At 46.8% G+C, this 21,444-nt stretch overlaps 2 protein-coding genes across 2 annotated transcripts; one reads left to right on the top strand and one right to left on the bottom strand.

Annotated features, from left to right (window-relative positions):
* Positions 1-4,311: 4,311 nt before the first annotated feature.
* Positions 4,312-6,374, bottom strand: LOC142582945 (isoinhibitor K-like). The gene is made up of 2 exons (XM_075693092.1): positions 6,211-6,374; positions 4,312-4,615 (listed from the first exon to the last, which is right to left on the bottom strand). Exons 1-2 carry the CDS (start codon positions 6,263-6,265, stop codon positions 4,428-4,430), a joined length of 243 nt encoding a protein of 80 aa, XP_075549207.1. The 5' UTR covers positions 6,266-6,374; the 3' UTR covers positions 4,312-4,427.
* Positions 6,375-20,093: 13,719 nt separating this feature from the next.
* Positions 20,094-21,406, top strand: LOC142582949 (kunitz-type serine protease inhibitor-like). Its single transcript, XM_075693100.1, has 2 exons — positions 20,094-20,264; positions 20,880-21,406. Exons 1-2 carry the CDS (start codon positions 20,210-20,212, stop codon positions 21,092-21,094), a joined length of 270 nt encoding a protein of 89 aa, XP_075549215.1. The 5' UTR covers positions 20,094-20,209; the 3' UTR covers positions 21,095-21,406.
* Positions 21,407-21,444: the final 38 nt, after the last annotated feature.

Raw genomic sequence — 21,444 nt, 5'->3', positions numbered from 1 at the left:
GCTTGCTGACTGAGCGGTTGAGTTTCAGCGTAGTTCTAACGCTTGCCGGGAACGAGAACCAGAATGTGAACTCTCCCGAAGTCACTTTGCAGTGTCCCGTGCGAACCTGAACGAGAGAACGAGGCCTTCTCTGTGCGCTGCGCTCAAGAAACGTCGAGGGACGCCCGACTTCGGTTATGAGCATCATCGAGCGACATCCCTCCGGACAGCGGATGCAGTCCCCTGTCCATCGGGATCTCCTTCCCCCGGCGGGGCGGTCTGTTACGTTTCGCCTACGACGCGCGGTTTAGCCGGCGCGACTGCAACAAAGCGGCAGACATTTTGGCCCGTTCGGCGTCGCCGCTACGCTCCCCGCCAGGCGTTTCCAGGCGTTTCCAGGCGTTTCCAGGCGTTTCCAGGCGTTTCCAGGCATGTTCCGATGCCACGTGTCTTCATGTGCGTGTGTGAGTGTATGTGCCATTGTGCCCGACCAGAGGCGCTACGAGAGCAGAGGTTACCTTCTCCTCCCAGTCATTGTGCCCGACCAGAGGCGCTACGAGAGCAGAAGTTACCTTCTCCTCCCAGTCTTTGTGCCCGACCAGCGGCGCTACGACAGTATGCGTCACCTTAACCCATTGTACAATCACGGGCTCGTCTATTGAGGGGTTCCTTCTTGCCCTCAACTGCGAGAGTATAAAAACAGCTGCCCCCGGACGCAAAAAGAAGGGCTCCGATTTCTTCTGTTGAGTAAAGTGCTCTCCCGTCTCTCTACTTCGGTCAACCTGACCGCCAACTCTTTGCGATGTTAAAATAAACAAGTTGTTTTGTTGTTACCAGTCGACTCATGTTTTGCCGGGACCTTCGGATGCTTCCAGTTGTACCCCAGGCCGCCAGGCCAACGCTACCCTTGGGGCTTGCGACCCAGGTACAACCACGGGCGTCAGCGCCGAGTTCCCAACAACCGATGCCATCGGTGGGATCCAAACAACGCTTAGCTGCGACTTCGCGCGCTCGAATAGCGGGTTTAGACTCGCGCCAACGACTTTTTTCTTCGAATTTACGTTGCACCGTCTTAGCAGGGGAAAGCAGTACTCGTGGTTGAACGCCTTGCTCCCGCCGCTTCGTATGTCGGATGCATGTTGCGAGCTTCTTCTTTATTGGAACGTATGATGTTCTGTGTGTTGTATGGGCGATTTCATTGAATGCATCAGCCATTGCATTTTTGTTTGCTTATGGGGGTATGAGCCATTGCTGATGATGAAATGTTTGTACCAATTGACTAGATGCCGCCTTAAGTGCGTATGAGCCATTGCAACGAGAAGCCACTTAAGGCTTTCGTCTTAATAATTCAGTAATATCACCCTTGCGAACATTTCGCGCAATTGCTGCAGTGGTGGCTCGTGATATCTGTTGTCTACTAGACATTTATTTTGGGCATGCCGTAGGATAAAACGCATTAAGGGTTGTAACGAAACGACCAACTTGACATCTCTGTGCAATTGTGAAGGAGCTAAATCATTCTGGTTGGCTTGAGCAGTTTGGCTCCTCGATTTGTGAGATTATATATTCGCGTCAGCTGCCACTGTGACCATAAATGCAACAGCGAAGACGAGCTCTCTGGTTGCCCAATTTCAACACTCACTCATCCCCTTTCCACTCTGCCTCCATTCGAAGCTTCGATTAGTGTTGGTAGTTTTGATATTATTATTTTGATCCTTTTACTATGAACACGACAAGGGCGGGTTGAGTCAGAAGTCGAACTCGTACATCTCGACGCTATAGCGTTTACAGCTGGTCGATAGGGTTGCGGCAGCCTCCATCCAAAGGCGAGCTGTGAAACCACGTTCTGTTCATCACCGTTGGCTGTAAAGCGAGGGCCCGATGCGTCCGCGTTCACGCGTGCGTTGTATGTGGTTCAGGTTGAGCGAACCAATCTTTCCTTCCGTGAGACTTTAGAGCTCCCCTTCGCACAAATGTCGCACCAGCTAGCGCAGTAATTTACTATTCGGAAACCTACCTCGTTCATTCGAGTAGTCATTAGAGCGAATTCACAATCCTGAATGCCAACTTGACCCGTTTTCGTCGAGTTCAGGTAAAGGCCCTGTGTGAGCGTCTTTGCGATGCCGTGCGTCAGGAGAAAGTGTTTATTATGATTGCTTTACCTGATTTGTCGTTATACATAACTCTCTTAGTGCTGCAGAAGTTGCTGGTGTTCCACTTTTTACGTTTGCCGAGTACTGAAACATACACAATTACTGCGCTTATTAAAATTATTTTTTTTAACCGTAGGCGTTAGTCCAGAAGCTTTGTCCTTGTGAGTTAACTACGGGCAAGCCTCAACATTAGAGTAATAGTTGGAAGTCGGGCTTGCTGGGCAAATATGGAGGCTTAGGCTCTTCTGGGATGTGCAGTACCATCTCAGGAAATATCCCCATCCTATGCGATTTCACTGACGGATAAACGTGTCTTCCCGATGTGGTATATTACTAAACCTGCTCTGCGTCAACTGGATCTACTTTATACTCGTTTAATTAACCCCGATGGCGTCGACAGAGTTTCCCTTACCTTCTCGTCCATCCATTTGTGTTGCTGTTAAACTCCACCGTTTGTCTGCACAACACATTACAGGGCTGTCCTAGCTCTGGTTGTTCCTTTTAACCTTAACAAGAACAACTAGCGGCGTTTGTTCCCTAGTCTTACTACTGCATGAACTCGTTAGAAAGGAGATCAATCACTGTGTTAAAACAAAATAACGTTCCGGCATCTATATGGATTTCTTGTTCATAAGAAAAAGTCGCAGTATCGCCCGAAAGGCAAAGCACTGTTTTCGACAGAAAAGTAGTAGACAGTTATACGAAGTAAGGATAGTAGCTTTATCGGCCGTATAAACTTGCAAAGATTCGCTTACTAATTGAATTAAAAAGCATGATGTCAGCACCCGCAGGCAAACATGAACACATCACACTCAATGACCGCAGACAGTCCCTGTCAAAACGCTGGTGTGAGCAAGCACGGCAGCAGCAGCGAGCGAAATGACGTTCATGTGGTCTATGGCTTGAACGCAAACAGCGGGGAGAATACTGCAGGCACGTATGAGCTGTCTGCAGATTGCTTTCAAGATACGGCGCGCGTGACCACGTGCCGCCGCGCAAAGTGCACAGTTGCTGGCGGAGTTGAAGCTGTCGCCCTCACCTGCCTCTGGCGCTGCTTCCCCACTTTCCTCCGTTTCGCGCGCGAGATTGAGCCGCGATCGTCAGTTACCCGCCTCCGGTCGCGAAAGACGCTGCCGGAGACTAACGCCGCCCCCTCCCTCCCGGTCATCCCCCCACGGCCTTTCACGCGACGGATGAAGGCGCGTTTGCTCTCCGCCTTTCTCCCTAGCGCGCGCCAGATTGAGCCGTGACCGTCGGGTCCCCTCGATTGCTTTCGCTCGCAAATACAGCACACAGCGCGCGACGACGGTCTTATCGCCATTGGACTTTATGCGGAACATCACGGCGACAACAAAAATGTGCCTGGAGTCTCTATTGCAATAACATAATGGCGGCTGAAGAAGACAGTTCTTAAAAACAGTAAGTGACGAGACATTCTTTAGAGTGACCCAGGAAAGATTACAGATGCCAGTCCTTTCGTATCGAATATACTTGCAGTGTATTCAGACTATATTAGTCTAGAATCCCACGACACAATTCAGCTGAGCTCCGTTTAGTCTTTTTTCATTGTCACAAAAGTAGAGATATCTGTTTATGATGTGAAGTCGGGGGCATTACACTCGGATGATTTGCGTGATTACTTTCCTTCTTTATAGCGAAACTTTAGTACATTGCATTCAAGTGAAAAATGTCCTTTTTTTATGCATACGCGCGATGTGTAATGTTTGTTGTGTATAAAGCCTTCTGTGTATATGTAATGTGAGTGCTACTGCCATGTAAGGGACCCTGGGCCTCCGTCAAGCTGCTGCGACAGCTTTTTGCCCAGGTGTCTCTCCAGTTCCTTTTTTTTCTGGTAAATAAAATTGATTGATTAATTACTTGACTGATTGATTGATTGGATTGATTGATTGATTGATTGATTGATTGATTGATTGATTAGTTGATTGAAATACGCGGCCTTGCACTTCATCGGGTTCTTGCCGACATATGTAACCTATTACTTAGGTGACAGCAAACTTCTGCTCAATCTGTTTGTCGTGTTGCGCTCGATGAATGCGCGTTCTGAAGTTGTAACGTACTTTGACCAAATCCATCGCATTATCAAGAAAAGCTCAGGCTTTGAACCACAGAAGGAGCGGGTCGATTGCCGCCCATGCAAATAAAATGTCACAAGGCAGCCTTACGGCACAGAAGAGTCATTTACACATGAAATGGTTTCTTCCGCGTGACAAAGGGCTGATGACATTTAGAGTATGATGGCAGGAGTGGTTCCTGGGGCTCTTCAAACATATAGTTTCAACCGCAGGCGCGGATGCATTCCTCGTACGAGACGAATCGGTTTTCGTTTCCCTGGCATCCACCGTAGACGAACGAGCGGCATGTTCCGGAAGAGCTGTCGTAGTAGAACGATGGGAAGTAGGCGAGGCAGAGACCCGTACGAGGAGGAAGGTAGCACAGGTTTGGTTTGCCTTGTGCACTGGCGTCTGGAAGAAGGGTAGAAAAGAAAGAAAGACTTGGTTACCATGACATTTTGTTGTTGTTTTGCTGCGTGACGGCAAGACGGTAGTGATCCACTGTAGTCACAACACGGAATGTCAACGGCTGGAGTGAACGTTTCGTCAAGGGGACTTGGGTTTTGTCAGGGTAAGAATATAAAGTTTTTGTAAGAGTCATACCCCATCACGAAGAGAGGCGCCCTTATCGAAACTTTGGCTCCAGCTGTAGACATACCTAGTTCAGCCATTATTGACTACTTCGAGTTCTCATATTCCGGTGAAAAAATGTCTGGAAACATGGCAGGCTATTTAAAGCCAGGTATTCCTAAGGCTAGTCGCAAACATCTCAGAGCCCGTTTCATGGCACCATCGATATGTAACGGTGTTTGGCTATTCATTTGTGCAATGCTTAAGGGAAGAAAAACACCACTTTCTGAAGGCAAAGCTTCATGTCTTACATAACAAAGTACTGAAGTGATCTCGACTTCCTCGCGCCTCAGTGCAGATTGTGCGCGATGACTTTGACGTTTCGGGCTCACTAAACTGTTTGAGCAATTGTCAATAGCTGAAAGCACTTGTAGGAGCACTTGCAGCTGATGACTCTAGCGATAGAACAATCTATGTCTCAAATTGTTGTCCCTCGTCTGCTGTACAAAGTGTGCTCTGTTCCAGCATCTACAGCAAATGTTCATACGCTGCTCTGCTTAGAAACGAGAACTACACAACACAGCATTCTAAGAGCAACCGTCCTACAAATTAATCAAACTGAGAAATATATGCGCAGCGTTATAGATGGTAACTTCTATTACAACGAAGCTGTTAAGGGCACTTTACACACTATCGTGTTCGCGTGTAGAAAAAAAAAAGAGTCCTCATGATAGTGCAACGCCGGGCTGACCCATGGCGGTGGTGCAGTTCTTCATTAAGGAGCCCACATACACAGCTTCGCTGGTCCTCCTACTTCAATGCTTGGAAGGGCACTGAGTTTTTTATCTGGATTTTTACATCAGAAGGGCCTGCACACTTTCGTTCAGCTACCTTCACGCCTCGCTGCGACTTCTTTGTTAAAGAAATCAAGAGATAAATACTATTAAATAATAATTATTCCCACAGAGAGACGATCCGGATTGATTGTTCGGTATAATTTTTAATCCTTATATCATCCCCCTGTTGCGTCGACTATACCGACGTCTTCATGTTGGCCGCACAATCCGCTAGCAGTAATAGTACAGGTAAATCATGCATAATATAGCTTGGAATATTTAGCCACCACTTGACAGGATCTTTTTACTCCGGATAACAAGGCACCACAAAATTAACCGTTTGCGTGACATTCTTTACTAAGAGAAAGAGAAAAAAAAAGACAAGATACAAAGAAATCGCATACTCGGCTCATCTTCGTACGAAGGCACCAGGGAGCGTAACGAAAACGAAAAAAAAGGAGAGTATACGTATACTTAAAACAACTTAAAAGGAAATTACGTCACCAATAAATAACTCGACGCAGGATGTGAGCATAACCAGCACATAGCCAAGACACTCTGTGTATTGCAACCGTAATTGAGTTCAAAAGCGCAGCTCACCCTGGAAGGCTATGGCCAGAACAAGCAAGGCCGTCAAAGCAGACACTCGAAGCATCGTTGACGTGTGAGATTTCCGCGCGGTCGTCCTTGGAGAGATTCACTTCAGGCTGGGCGGCGCCGTTTAAATATATTTGGCGACCTCCATCCTGCCGAGCAGTGCCGCTCGGGGTTCCGGTTTCCTCAGGACGCCGCGGCGCACGTGTCGGAGGGCGCGCAGGCGTCGCTTTCCGCGGTCTGGTGGCTCTGCGTGGAGTTACGCACGGGGCAGGAAACGGGTCCGCAAAAGGAAAGAGATTGCCTGCTCATTGCGGTTACGTGTACGTGGGCCCGATACCAGAACAGCGTTAGAATGGCTAGTTAAGCGTGTTTTCTAACGCATCCGGTGGGTCTCGTATAGGGCGCAGAGAAAGAAATATGCGATGTTTAAGCAAGAAAGGTACGTCCAGAAACTTATAGCGAAAAGAAAAAAAAAAGCGGGATGCACCCGCATCGCCCGTCGTCTTGGCGAAATTACGAGTTGGAAATCTGTTCACGATTGTCGCCACCTTTGTAGTTTGCAGGAATTGCAAGCGCGCGGAGCTGTCACTATTCTGGCACGTATCATTTCGAGCTCCAGGCTCGTAGTTGAGCTCAAGCCAACATTCGGCGCGCCCGAGCGTGTCAGCGGCGCACGCAATGGTTCAGCTCGCGCTTTCGCCTTTGTAAACACTCTCTTCAAGGCAAATATTTTCTTGCTGGCGGGCGATGTTCCGCCTCGTTCTGGCATGCCCCCAGCATCATTCTTGCTCGTCGGCCCTCGTCACGCTTCGTGGAAGCGCTAGCCACACATGTCCAGCGACGAGGGGAAATACCGGGTTGGTACTTTTGCGCCCCGCTAAATTTAGACTACTTGAGATTTGCTTTTCTACTCGCTTGACGTATAGCCGCCAGCGGTGAATCGTACTCCTCCGCGCTGTGCAATTGCGTGCAATAATTATTAGAGGAAAATCAAACGCGGTAATCTTTCTTTCTTTTATTGGGATCAAGACTTGCCATAAGGCATAATGTATAGTGTGCACTATATGCGTAGTGTAATACCTGCGCTGGGTAGGAATTCAACCAGTGTTCCCTGGTATCTTTTGTGGGGTACGAAGCGATCATAGCTGGTCGTGGCAATGCAACGTGGGCCAGCTTGCAGTAGAAGACGGGAACGTTCAGCTCACATGCCGGAACAGGTTCGTGCTAAGGGGTATGCGCCTGTTTAAGTCAATGGACGGGGACAGTATGGACACGTTGCGCCCAGTGGAAGAATGCGGCCAGTTCCATGCAGATGGGGTAGCTAATGTAAGGACCATCTTGGCACGAAGCCTCCTAAGCCCAACTTCCTCCGTTTTAGTTTGGTGTAAACAACAACTTTTAGGAGCACGACACCGGACACAGCAAAAGAACCACAGCGCGCTGTCCTGTGGTTATCTTGCTGTGTCCTGTGTCGCGCTGTTTAAAGCTGTTGCGTACAGGATGTACCAACCAGTCCAAGTGAACACGCTGTTAGCCTACTTGGGTGATGGGTGACGAGGGGGAGGGGGTGGACATACATATTGTGGGTAAAGAGCGTGTGTGTCCCGCCGGACGGAATTTTTATGGGCGAGGAGAGGAGGTGAGGAGCTGAGGGGACGGGGGAGATTGACGGAAGACCTTGAAGTAGGAGGTATGTGTGCCTACAGGTCAGCAGCAATGTTTGGAAGGTTCGAAGCATCACTTTGAATCTTTTGTAACTTGACAAATGTTCCTCCTATATTGCATTTCAAGGTGTGTATCGTCTCACAGATATCGCCTTGCGAACGTTTTTGAATTTTTTTAATGACCGCTAAGGAGTCAGTGAAAGTATTCAAGTGTCTGAGTGTAGGCAGCCTAGAGGTAGCATCCTGCATAGCGTCGTGGATGGCTTGAAGTTTCATTAATAAAACACTGACTTCCGCATATACGTAACGCTCGTGAGCGGTGATAAAATCATGCGTAGGGGTAAGAAAAACCGCAGCCATACCACTCTGTGAATTTGCACTACCAGCGGAGCTGTAAAAAAGGCAACTCTGCAGTGCTGTTGAGGTGTCCTCCTTTGAGAGACAGTTACGGCACTGCACTTCTGTCTTCCTTTCTTCTAAAAATCACTATACACACACCACTGAGTGCAAAAGGTTACTTATTTTGAGGCTTTTCCCTTCAGGGTCCGTAGAATACTCTGCGAAGACGCACAATCCCTACTAATAGCGGCTAAGCCTGTCGAAGTGTCCAAATTGAAACGCGCCAAGCATTTCAATATGCTGGCTTCCCTGCAATAAATTTATGAGGGCGTTCGTTCTACCGGGCTTGTCGATGTATACGTCCAAGGCACGCAATCTGCCTCTGGACACGGACGCATTCGAACGCAAGTGTTGAGCTCTGCAAGGGCGGATTCAGCGGCCACGTCTGGCCGTAACAGGTCTTCTGACGCCCCCCTCACCCCCGGGTTATCGATCTGTACTACCAATTTTGCCATCAGGCGAAATTATGAACGAGTGTTTGTTTTTACACTGTGACGTAGTCGGGAGACCATGCTGCCTCGAATATTTCCACGGTCAGCTGCAAGAGCTCGGTGTACTGAAAGACGGGACCAGTATAGGGCCCCTCCAAATAATGCATGTGTGGCTGATCGAGCTACAAACGCCAGAGGTAAAGGAAGTGCTGGTTAACACGAGTGGCCTGGAGGTGAAGGCGCGTTACTGCGTCATCATTGACCCTGTACAGCTAGACATCGCAGTCATGGTGCACTAAGTCCCATTGCGCGTTACCGAGGAAGCATTGAAGAGGGCTTTCGGCCACCATGGCTAGGTGAAAAAAGTACGACGTTGGAAGGTGAGACGTTTCGGGCAAACCGAGTCCACCACGCGTATTGCGCGGGTGATGCTCCGGGAAGGCTTAACACCGGACGCGCTGCCCCATTTGTTCAAGGTTTTTGGTGGCTCAGTGCTCGTCGTCTATCCCGGGGAGCTCCGATTTGCTTTCTTTGTCGACGCAGAGGGCACGTTAGACGAAACTGCATAGTGCCAAGGTCTGCTTACTGCCAGGAATTCGCCCATGAAGCACAATATCGCGTGCGTACATATGCGAGAGTTGCTGCCAGCAGGCAACCTGATGATGAGGGTCTCGAATTGTCGGAGGAGGAGGTAACGGAGAAGCTGACAGCGTCTTTGTAAACGTAGGTTGAACAGGTGGGAAGCGACGCGAAAAAAAAGAAAATGTACAGCATGACATGAAAGCAGAGTCAAAGAAGGACGAATGAAGACGAGAAGACACTGCGTGTACACGAAGAAGTGGATTATGTGTGTGACGCCTTGAACGCGGAGATGGACGCAGAGCCAGAGACTACATATGAGACGCCGGATGAGACGTCCACCAAGGAGCCGGCCACACCTCCCAAGCGACACCGAAGTGATGCTGCAGATGAAGAGACCCCAGCGAACAATCTTCAACGCCTGGAGCCGCAGCGGATGGTGATCCGGTCGTGACCCGGGTCAAGAAAGGAAAGTAGTCTCGCCACCCCCCACCGGCGAACAATGGGAGGCCCCTCTCTCCAGCACCGACCGAGACATTCAGACACGGGTCCTGGCACGAGCTGAAGACGGCATCGTGAAGCACAACCTGGAAGCCTACGTAGCTTAGCCTCCCTTATCCCTTACCCCTTCTAATAAAAAAAGTTGACACTCACTCACTCACGCCCCGAGCGCAAAGGTCAGCTCGCTCACCCGAGAAGGGTAGGCGACGCAGTGACCAACGCGAACAACGTCTCGGGTGCCCGTTCAACCTGTGTGCCGAGAGGGACGCTCGGTTTGTGAACGTTGTTAATTGATGGGGCCGGTGTATTACTCTTGCTATTCGATATGCATGTTTGACTAGCTCCATTGCGCATGGGAACGCTCGGCGTTGGTCGTCTTAGGGCGAGACGCAGGCAGCGTCAGGTCCGACGGACGCGTTATGTTGGCGGAAGGTTTAGCTATCGTTGCGATTCAGGAGACTAAAATAAAGAGTGAGAGTCAGACTGATGGTATTATAGTGCAGTTTAGGGACCGCTATATGTATGCGTCAGCCATGGTACAACGGCCGGTTGGTGTAGGTTTATTAAAGGGCTCCTGAACAAAAATATGATGAGGGAAGCATCGAAATTCAAGTCGGAAGAGGTTACTGTTTCGACACACAGTGTTTATCTCCCATATTTTTTCATGGATAGCTGTATATTTGAACGATTGTGAGCGCGCGGCTGCGCGCCATTTGCTGTGACGTCATGTGTGCTGGCCTGCAGCAGCAGCAGCATAAGCAACTGGAGTGGGCAGCCGGCGCGTGCCCGACGTCCGCCTCTCAGTGTTTCGTCAGTTCGCAACCATACAAGGTGTGAGCGAAGGCGACTGCGCGAGTGGCGCAACTGCATAAAAGTACGACGTCAACTTGCTCTGCAGTCGGTTCCTAGCGATGAAGTAGAACAAGTCTACAAGTTAAGCTGCTGTGTGGGACGCTGTTGAAGCTGGAAATCAAACAAGACGTTGTAGTTGTTTCGAAATGGTTCGCGCTGAAGTTTCGGAACACTGTACAGAAACAGGGCGGCGATTTTCACATTGTTCCAAATATTCACACGCTGATACAAGCAACCGAACCTTGCTCAATTGCGAGCGTACGCATCGAACGCCTGTGGCGTTCATTGGGCGTCTGCTCCAGCCCACCTTCTGCTTGCACCAGCGCTTTGGTGCGTCCACTTTGGACGCTATACGAGGCTCTCCAACAGCGCGCTACGCGGAAGTTGCATGACCATATGAAAAGTATTGAAGGACTCTGCTAATACGATGCCGGAGCAAACGCCGCTCGAGAGAGCAGCAGTACGAGGATGGCACGATGCCTTTGCTCATCGTCCGCCAATGTCGTCTTCATTTTTTCGCTGTGCAATAAAGAACTACAAAGCATAACTCCCTTCGGCTTCGCTTCTCGAACGCACCTCCGCGTGCTCTGTTCCTTTCTTCTTTCCGCTTTCTGGAGAAAATGGAAGGAATAGCGCCTGGCTTTAGCCGCTGCCTTTTCGGTGAAATGCTTTAGCTCCGTGGCAAAGCAGGGCTCGTCTGATAGTCACTGTCCCCGAAGTGTCCGGAGGACAAAGGGTCTGCTCGCGACGAGCGACCAGCGCGAATCCATATCCTTCGAGGCGTCGGCTCTGCCGGAAAGGTACGACATGGCTTGCCTTTCCCGACAATACTTTTTCCACACCCTTGCGCACAGCAGCGTAGAGTCATTCTCCTGCGTTGTGCCAGGTGCTTCACCCTTCACATTACAAAGCAGCACACAACACAAACGGCGATTTTGAAGGCTTGGGCGCATGCTGCGGTTGCGAAAAGAAGTACGCGGTCGCGAGCAACTGCGCATTTGACATGTCGTTCGCTGCCGTCCGGCGCCGTCCGTGCGGGTGGAGAGACGCGGGCGATGGCTGGCTCGCCAGTATCCGGCACAGACAATGCCCCAAGAACATCGCTTCTTCTAGTCCACGGCATTTTGTGAAAAATGCATGAAATACATTTTTTTCCCGCTAGCCTATGCCTAAAAACAAAGTTGTGTCAACCAATTTCGGCACCCAGTCTTTTAGGCTAAAAATCTCGGCAGCAAATGTTCGCTATCTCTTTAAGAAAGGTTTGGGTGTAGTGGGAGAAACAGTTACAAGTTGTCAGAGTGGACGATTCGTGCTCTGCAATTTTGTATATTGCAACATAAAATTCCGAAAATTATGCGTGTACGCACCAACAGAAGTCAATGACTGGCTAAGCTTCTTTCAAGAAGTATCGCAGTACATGAAAACAGACAGATGTTTGATAGTGTTAGGAGATTTTAATTGTGTTTTGAACTCGGACGATCGTTACAGTGATGGATATTGGGCTGATAGGAGCGTTGTGTTCCTCAGGAAGGCCATTGGAAGAGCCCTGTTGGAGGTCATTGAAGATTACGCGAATGGACGCAATAATCCGCGTTATAGTCATTTTTAAGGCAATAACCATGCAAGGTTAGACAGAGCTTATGTTTCGCAAGAAATTGCCACAGTGTGGCATGATAACCTCATTATTTAGTAGCGTTCGCGATGGGGAAAAAGGTCACCTTCAAACCTGAAATGAAATGAGAAACCTGGACATTAAACGCGAAAATCCTAAAGGAAGATCAATTTCTAAAAAAAGTGTGCGAATAAAAACCGCTGTTACTGTGAAATAGTTACCGTGAAAGAGTATGGGGTGAGAAATGGGAGAGGTTTAAAGAAGCCGCAAAAACGAACGCCATAGAGCAAGCGTATATATTGAAATACGTTTTGAAGAGCGCCAAGAAGAAAACAGCATGAAAAAAAAAAGTGCTGCAATAATTGGTGGATGCTGAAATGGCAACGCGAGACACCTTTATGGAAGAAATAAGAGAAACAAGAAATAAAATTGAGGCTATAGCCAACGATTTCTACCGTGGCGCACTTGTTCGCGAACGAACGGAAAAGATCCTGCCCAATGAAATGCCAAGAAAGCGTGCTTTGGGAACTGGGAAAAAGTATGCCAGGAGAAACAAAATAGTTGAGAAGATTGAATACAAAGGGAAATATCTAGAGATGCAGAGGAAACTAATTATACCTTTAAGGAATATTAAAGAGAACTACTGAAGTGTAGAATACCGAGCAAGCCTGTTTATTGAGCCATTTTCTTACCACTCTACTCAGGTTAGACGCCGAAGAAAAAAAAAAGATTATCAGTAGATATGACAGCAAAGGAGATTGAAATAGCTATTAAAGAGCATAAGCCTGAAAAATCGCGTAGATGTGACGGCTTAACCGCAGCTTTTTACAAGGCCGCCTGCTCGCAGGTAGCCATCGTATTACAAGGTGTTTTTAGGGAGGCGTATCAGGCAGGTCGTCTGCCACCGTCTTTTAAAATGAAGTATGAAGTCTTAATACCAAAAAGGCGATGGCGCGAATAAACTTAACAAAGTCACGGGCTACAGGCTTTGTACGCTGACAAACGTAGATTATAAAGTTTTGATGAAGATATTTGCGCGGAGACTACAAGGGTCTATTTGTGCTTTAGTAGGACCGCAGCAGGCCTGCGGGATAAGAAGTATGTCTATATTTACTAATATCCACGTGACTCGCAGCATACTTGAAACTGGTGACGCAGATTTTAGGAAAGTCACCATGTTACAAATTGATCTAGAAAAGGCATTCGACAAAGTGTGCCACACTTTCCTGTTTTCAATTCCTGATTACGTAGGGGCTGGATCATTGATAACCGAGGGAGTTAAAATGGCATATAAAATTAGAAGGACCTTTCAGCTTCGCCTTTATGAGTGGAACGCGATATCATTCAGACATACCTGACTGCTTCTCACGCTTCCCGGCAGTTGAAGCGTATGCAACCGTAACGTTTACCAGGAAATGCTGGCGGCGAACGCTATATGGAGAGTGTTCGAAATGCTATTACAATTATGCGTGAGTTTTTCCACATGACAAACAGTAATATAAACCTGATGAAGTGTGTCGTTTTGTGCCAAGGCTGGTGGCTAACAACGGCGCGTGCTTTTGAAGGCATGCAGTGGACACTAGCGCATAGGATTTATCTTGATGTACCGCTAGCCACTCATCGGGAGACCAAAGATTTCTGGATTGGAAAAGTGCATGAATTGAAAGCTCAAGTGATAAGTGAAAGAAAAGTGGGCGGGCATTCACGTTAGTGAATCCTGTTAGTGAGCAAGCTGCGGTTTCTCATGCAAGTCCTGAGCTGTTCCCGATTCAATTTGCAGAAATTCCATAAAGCATTCGCTATGTTTGTGTGGCAGTCAAATTATGAAAGAACAAGCAGTAACAACTTGTTTCGCAAGTTAGGTCAGGGGGGGCTTGTCATTACCGATCTTATTGTTAAAGCAACTGGTTTTTAGATTCTTGTTCTTGCGGGACACGACAAATAATTTCTTTGAGGCAGCTGTTCAAGTCCGATTCAGAACCCGCCATGGTTGCTCAGTGGCTATGGTATTGGGCTGCTGAGGACGTGGGATCGAATCCCGGCCATGGCGGCCACATTTCTATGGGGGCGTAAACACCCATGTACTTATATTTAGGTGCACGTTAAAGAACTCCAGGTGGTAGAAATTTCTGGAGTCCTCTACTACGGGGAGGGGAATGGGGAGTGAGGGAGAGGGTAGCAAACTGGACTCGGTCTGGTTAACCTCCCTGCCTTTCCGTCTTCCCTTCTCGCTCTCTCTCCACTACGGCGTCCCTCATATTCATGAAGTGGTTTTCGCACGTTAAACCCCTTAAAAAAAGTTTAATTCAGCAATGTTTTACCTAACTTAGCTGTCTCGATGAGGGAGGGTGGGTGTTACACAACGAGTTAATTTCTACGTGAAGTGGTCGTGGCATTTAGATTTTTTCACCACAACTTTACCATGGAATATTTGGCTACTGTGACATCTAAGCGGATAAGCTCGGATTTAATAGACCTTCTTTTCCCAGAACCATTGTATCGATTATTGTACCGCGAAGGCCAGAGGAAAGATGCGCTAAAGCGTGTGAAACGAATGTTGGTACCAGGGGGAGTGAAAGCATGGTTTTTACATACATGGCTAGATGAAAAAAGGGATTATTTACCGTGGTGTACTAACTTTTTATTTTGCAACAAACAAGAATCTGTGAAACACGTGTTTCTAGATTGTTGGAGTGGAATATTTTTCTGGAATATTATGTAAATAACTATAAAAGGGAATTACCGTTAACACCACCTGGTATTCGTTACTTAGCTACAGGTAAAGACAGTGTACCTGATGACGTTCTTTTTCCTCGGCCTTCACAGCATCTGGAGGAACCGAATGGCTCTAAGAAATTCTGTTATAGACTCGAGACCAGTAAACTCTTACTTTGCCGAAAATGTGATCAAACTACGTGAAATGTTTCAGAAATTAGGTTATGGCGATGGACTGTTGTTATTGATGGATGCTGTTGTCAGAATTAAAGCTTTGTCATCTGAACCGCAAACTCAAAGTGCAGCGCAGGGAAAGAGAGTGTCGCCAGCTGATGGCAGCAATTTGTATTGATGTAGTTGCCGAATGCCTGGGAAAAGATCTTACAAATGCGTCAGTGGCGTAATGGTTTCAATGTCGCGCTTCTGTGCTAGCGGTCCTGTGTTCGAATCCTGCCGGTGGATAATTTTAATTATGTTTACTTAATTATTTAGTACAGAGTACTTTATTGAAAATCGCGAATTTACCAAGTCGAAGAGACGTTTAAAGTGAGGAAGTTTAGGCAAATCAGTGTACTTCCCATAATTCCCGTGCATGCACCCCCCTCCCCCTTCCCGATTGCAGCTCCCGTAGACACTAGCGCCTGAGTTCTCGCTCGTAATTATTCTATGAAGCTACGTATTGCGTGATTCCTTAGCTTTCCTTTTGCTACGTCAGGTGTCAGCACATGCCTTACTAGTTTGCTTTACCTCCTCATAGAGGGCGCGGGTGTTTTGAGGCACGGACAGTGAAAAATGTATGGGAGGATAGACAGACATATGCAGCTCCGCTGTAAAATAATGCCCTGCCGGCTTCTGGTAGGGTAGCAGCATCCGCTGTGATCGCTCAACCTTCAACGACAGTGCGAATCATAGATAGTGCATATATCTGTGACAATTTGGTGTGTTTTCGTTGAGAAAGAGAATTGAAATTCTTTTTCGTGTTGTTTATGGTTCAAATGTGTTGCGTGCAAGCGTCACAATGTTCTTTGAAGGTGGTTAAGGTACTTTTTGTTTTGCTCACAATTCTTTTATTTAGTTATTTTTCGTACACAATTGGCAGGGCAAAAATACATTATGAACTTTGTCGGTTCGTGTTGTGTCGAGTGTTCGGCTTTATTTCGCTGACCATTTGTAGGCATATTTGATATCCTAGACAATTATTTTTGTCCGTAATAGGCCGGAAACCAGTGAATTCCATAAGTTAGAGAGTAAATAACATAGATAATTGGCGTGGTACAAGCGGTCAATAAAAACTACGCATCATAAAGATAAAGAAATGACAAAGGCTGTTCTAAGTCAGACGGGCCAAGTCTAGGCAAATACATGTAGGCTAAAATTCAGCATGCCAGCTGCCTAGCTGACTAGCCATACTGTCAGTTGAATTACCTGTAGTACTTTTCATTGAATTTTTATTTGCAATAATGCTGCAGGAGATCAGGCAGAGAGCTGATCAAACCTATTAGGAGGGCCTGACCACTCTACAAACACGTCGCCATAACAGTAGTTAAAAAAAAGTAAAATGGATTTAACGCGGCACGGATACAGACATGCAGGCTTACGCGATTATACCATGTCAATATTTTATACAACCAACCCTTCTGATAAACAGCAACTACTCAGCAAAAGTGGGTATCAGACTGAATGAACTTATTTAATATATCATTCCCAGTAATACAATTCGTAGTTGTTTCAATAAAATTATGTAACAGCAGAAAGAACTTCCCTACTAATTGCATTTTGTAATGCAGGCAGTAAGAACTACAGCACCTGTTTTTCATAATTTGTCAATATTTTTTTACTTGTGAGTCTTCCAGTTTGCGTGTATTATATTTTGTTGCGTTTGCTTCTAGTCCAGTTAGTGTTTGTAGCTCGTTGTTATTGTTAACAAAACCAAATCTCTATTGGTGGCACATGGTTGTTGCGTGAGGCTCCACGAGTTGCCCTTTGTATATTGGGACGCGTTTGAGCTTTCCTGTATCCTATAACCTTTTCATCTCATTTGTTATCACCTTATGAACGTAGACCGAATGATGTCCCCCCCCCCCCCCCTTAATGGTAGGGCTCTGCAATCGATTACCAAGTGACGTTGTGCTTTCCCAGTCTGTGGATATCTTTGTATCTGCGCTCGAACTTCACCTTGAGTGCCTACCAGAATGAATACCACGCTGTTGCAACATTGGATTGCTGTATTTTCTGATAGGTTCATCTCTGACATACTGTCACTGATGTATGTTTCTACTTATGTTATTTTATACCTTTTGCTAAGTGCTACGTCACGATTTCTTCGTACGTGCCCCCTCTCCCCTTTCTAGATTTTTTTATGATGTATATGACTTTGTTCCTGAACATCTCTGAAATGTTACAGCGCTGTGCTTGCGTTAACGTGAACACTCATGTATTAGCCTCATTTTAGCATTACATACTGACAAATACATAAGGCAAGTGACCTCTGCAAGCTGGAACACTAACATGATCTGCTGTAGTGACCATTCACAGCAATGAAAAAAAAAAGAAGTCGTAAGCGAAACACCCTGCTTCTCAAAAGTGGCTGAACAAGAAATGCGCTGCTGGGAGCCAAGCCATACAAAATCCTGACCAAGACAATTCCCTTTGCCGAAACATTCGCTCGACCAGGCTCGACATAGGATTCTCTTGCTCGGCCATTTTTGATCACTTCAAATTTTCGTCTTCCTGTGAACCCTTGTTTTGATAGTCTCTATAGAGTAGCAGATATACAGAGACGTTTATCGCAGCTCTACGTGAAAGAAATGATACTTTACTGTCGGTAATGTCGTTATTTTTTTATTACATTTGTATGATACGAAAACAATTCTTGAAACTTGAAGTCTAGTCTAGGTTTAAAACATTTCTGACTGTGCCGCTTAGGCGTTACACGAGGTGTTTATAACGGAAATTATTTGTCAAGCGTTTTTGCAGATGGTTTGCTGTACACAGGCGCGCGGGTGAATAGCCTCCACGTTTTGTCGCGAAAGAAACTGATGGATTTCCCTTGCATTCGCCCGAAAAGCAATCACAAAAAAAGAAAAAAAAGGGAAGCGCATGCTGTTCAGTATTGCCGCGCCGTGTGACACAGGCAACGCTAAAACCACACAAACACGCTTTCAGCGAGCAAACTGTGCAGCTCTTTCATTTATAATATGTCGCTCAATCATTAGGTTCGCGGAAGCGTTGCTTGCAGGTCTCGGCTTGCAGGTTTGTAAAGCCTGCTTATGAACTCAGGCCTTGATTTCTTTTTCTTCTTATTTTCGCCCGACGTTTCTACGCACAGAAATGAGGGAGCACAGATACCGAGAATCCACCGCCGCTGTCGTTGATTAATGTTTGTGAAAGTCTGCTAAATTCGGGCTTATGGTTCGTAGGTGTACCAAGGTAAACGGGCGCCTGCCGACGCAAGAGGAACTGCATTAATCACGGCCAAGAAGGACGCGTGAGCCGCTTTCGTCGTGAGCCGCAGTCTTCGTGTTTAAAAAAAAAAGAATAATCAACTCAGAGAGGCAAGAAATCTCGTTAATTTCGACCCGCCTCATGGGTGTGTATCAACGGCTTTTTGGTAGCCAATGCTTCAGAAGAGGCCTTTTGAATGATGTGGTGCAATACTCAATATACAAGCTGCATGGTTGTAAACGAGTAGGCATAGTACACCACCGATTATAGTGTACGCGATCACTCAATTTTTATTTCAAAGTCATGTTTCAGCGCTGTTTCTTCTTTTCTTTATTAAGCAGAATTTCCCATCTCTGCTTCTACCTAATGTTTATCGGTAGTAATTTTTGGCTCCCTACTGAACGGCACTAAAGGTCTGAATACTAAACTGCAGCTCACGGTAAGTAGAATCGGTAATGTGCAGGCCAAAGGAACTGAGCACAACAGCTCACAGTCCTCTAATTTCTAGCGGCCGCTTAGACCAGATAACTTTTGAAAACTTGGTCACATCTATGAACCTTTCCTTCAGAGGATATTTACGTCAGCCCAGTAGAGATAGTCAATACATATTTTTTTTCTGGACGGACGGAGTGTGACTGCGGCGTCGCCACATCTCTCTGATGTCATGCATTACAGTCTGCCTCTAACAGGACGGGAATGAATTATATACTGTATTGGCACTATCGGCTGGTCGCGTACAAATGGTTCGGATACAGCTTTTAAGCTTTACGCCATGAGTAAACTGATTTCAACATCGAGAATAAAGCTTCATTATATGTGCTGGAGCAATAATGAATCTCGTATAACGAAACTTAGCTGCTGCTCGCACTACCATGGTAGCAACGTCGTAGTGCTGGCCATGGCCACAGTTGCGCTGTCCAAGTTCGACCACCAATATTCGCGCTTGGATTGAACAGCGCCGAACACAGCAACTTACCTATGCGCAATATTCATAGCGGCTTGAGAGCGCGATTCGCCTTTCCCTGGTGTCATTGCTCGCTGTAAGACCAAAGTTCAGTTCGACTAGCAAATGGTGCAAAAGCTGTTTTTCTTTAGCCAAAAGAGATGTTTCCGTACCCTTGAACAGCAGATTTCTAACCTTTATATGTTAAAAGCAATCGGACCAGTGAAAAAACAAAACAAAGAAACAAATGAGTAAGCGAGGAATCAAGGGAAGCAAAAAAAAAAAAAAGAAAAATTGACGTTACCTTTTTAAAGCATGTCATCCTGTTTTGAACGGCGTCTGCACCTCGGCTCTCAGTGCTATGAATGCTGCACAACAGCGTGCTATGTACAAATGGCAATAAACTAGACAGCGTGGCAATTTGCTGCGCAACTCGCACTGAGAAAAGGAGACGGACGTACGTCGCTAACATTCGGCGGCCAAGCGCTTCCATCCATCTCCCCGTAAGCGCACGCTTCACTGCCGGAAGTTTCGAAAAATGACCACGCAAAAAAAAATAATCCTTTGTACCTCACAACGGACACGTCGAAATTTGAGTAGGTCGCACGACCGGCTCTCATTGTAACTGAGCTGACTCTCTCCGTGCGCGCCGCTAATGCCTTCGCAGCACGCGAACATTGGTGACGGATCAGGCGCTGGTTCCGCTGCCGAAAGAACGCAGTTCGTGTTTCTACACTCTGGGTGCACTTGTGCCAACGGCTTTAGACAGGGTCTTCTCAGCCTGTGTCCCGCGCGTTTTGTCGTGTAGTACGAGGTGGCACATCAAGTATCCTCCTGTCAAGAAGTGCCCGAAGTACCCGCGATGCTGCGCTCGGCTGCCTTGGTTGTCTTGCTCGTGCTTGCGGCTGGAATAGCTCGTGAGTCGTACTGGCATTGTTTACTCGATACGCGCACGCGATTCTCTTTCGCTAGTGTAAATAACGTGTCCCTAGTACTAGAGCGTAATTTGCTTTTACGAGCCTTTTTGCTATTTGTACGGGTCTGGCTGACCGGCCGTGCACTAAATGATTCGCTGTGCAGAAAAACGCAATGTTTGTTCTGCATGGACCACTTGCGCGTGACATCGAACTAAATGTAGTATCACGTAATGGCACTTGTAATCGAATCTTAGAGTGGTAGTTGTGTTATTTGATATTATGCGTGTTATCCTGCTCAGTTTTGAAAGCTCTTGTAACATTTCAAAACACATGTGGTAAACTACTACTGAATGAGCAACGCTTGCTGCTGATTTTTTGAATAGCTCTTTGTGCTCTTACGCTGCAGTCCCTTATGGGTTCTGGGGCGTATATACGTGGCTGATGATTCGCGTTTACTTATACACGTTACGCTTTGTGTGACAGCGTAAACTTTGCTCATTTGACATAATATCAAATCGGCAGTCTTGACTAGCACGTGTCGGTGTTATTTTTTTCCCGCATTTGTTTATCTATGCGAGAATCACACGCTCCCTTACCCTGGTTCTTCTTTTGCAGTCATCGGCGCCCAAAGGAGGCGCAGGCTCTGCTCTCTGCCCCCCAGTTCGGGAAACTGCTACGGACATTATGCGCTCTACTTCTACGACAGTTTGTTCGGCAGGTGCCGAAGATTTGTGTACGGAGGGTGTGGTGGAAACGCGAACAGATTTCGAACACAGCGTGAGTGCATACGCGTATGCGAGGAGGCTGGCACACAAGACGACAAGGTGTAGTCGTGTTCCATCTCCGGAACGATCGCGACGACGTCTTTCAAATGCATAACCTAATTATGTCTGCAAGGATTAAAAAAAAAACAATAGGGCAGCTTACATTTTTTACCTTTCTGACTCCTGCTACGGAGTGTATACTTTTATACATTGGTGCGTAGTGTAGTTGTCAGTTTTTCAGGATGCCAAGTGGCTCCTTGTAAGATTAAGGCATGCTGCTTATGCTACTTTTGCAGCTGTTTACAACCGGATACGAGTGCTCATTAAAAAAAAACACTCAATTCAACAATACCAGTCAAAGTTCGGCAGTGACATATAGCCTCCCTTCCAACACATACTGCATAAGAATATATTAC

Source organism: Dermacentor variabilis, chromosome 5 (genome assembly GCF_050947875.1).
Source record: "Dermacentor variabilis isolate Ectoservices chromosome 5, ASM5094787v1, whole genome shotgun sequence".
NCBI lineage: Eukaryota > Metazoa > Arthropoda > Arachnida > Ixodida > Ixodidae > Dermacentor > Dermacentor variabilis.
This window is presented reverse-complemented; position numbering and strand designations above follow the sequence as displayed.

What these genes read in the sequence shown, in the direction of transcription:
- LOC142582949 (XM_075693100.1), top strand. Translation starts at nt 20,210, where the DNA reads ATGCTGCGCTCGGCTGCCTTGGTTGTCTTGCTCGTGCTTGCGGCTGGA. An exon ending in GCTTGCGGCTGGAATAGCTC is followed by an intron (nt 20,265 to 20,879) that starts GTGAGTCGTACT and finishes CTTCTTTTGCAG; the next exon opens with TCATCGGCGCCCAAAGGAGG.
- LOC142582945 (XM_075693092.1), bottom strand. Translation starts at nt 6,265, where the DNA reads ATGCTTCGAGTGTCTGCTTTGACGGCCTTGCTTGTTCTGGCCATAGCC. An exon ending in TCTGGCCATAGCCTTCCAGG is followed by an intron (nt 4,616 to 6,210) that starts GTGAGCTGCGCT and finishes CCCTTCTTCCAG; the next exon opens with ACGCCAGTGCACAAGGCAAA.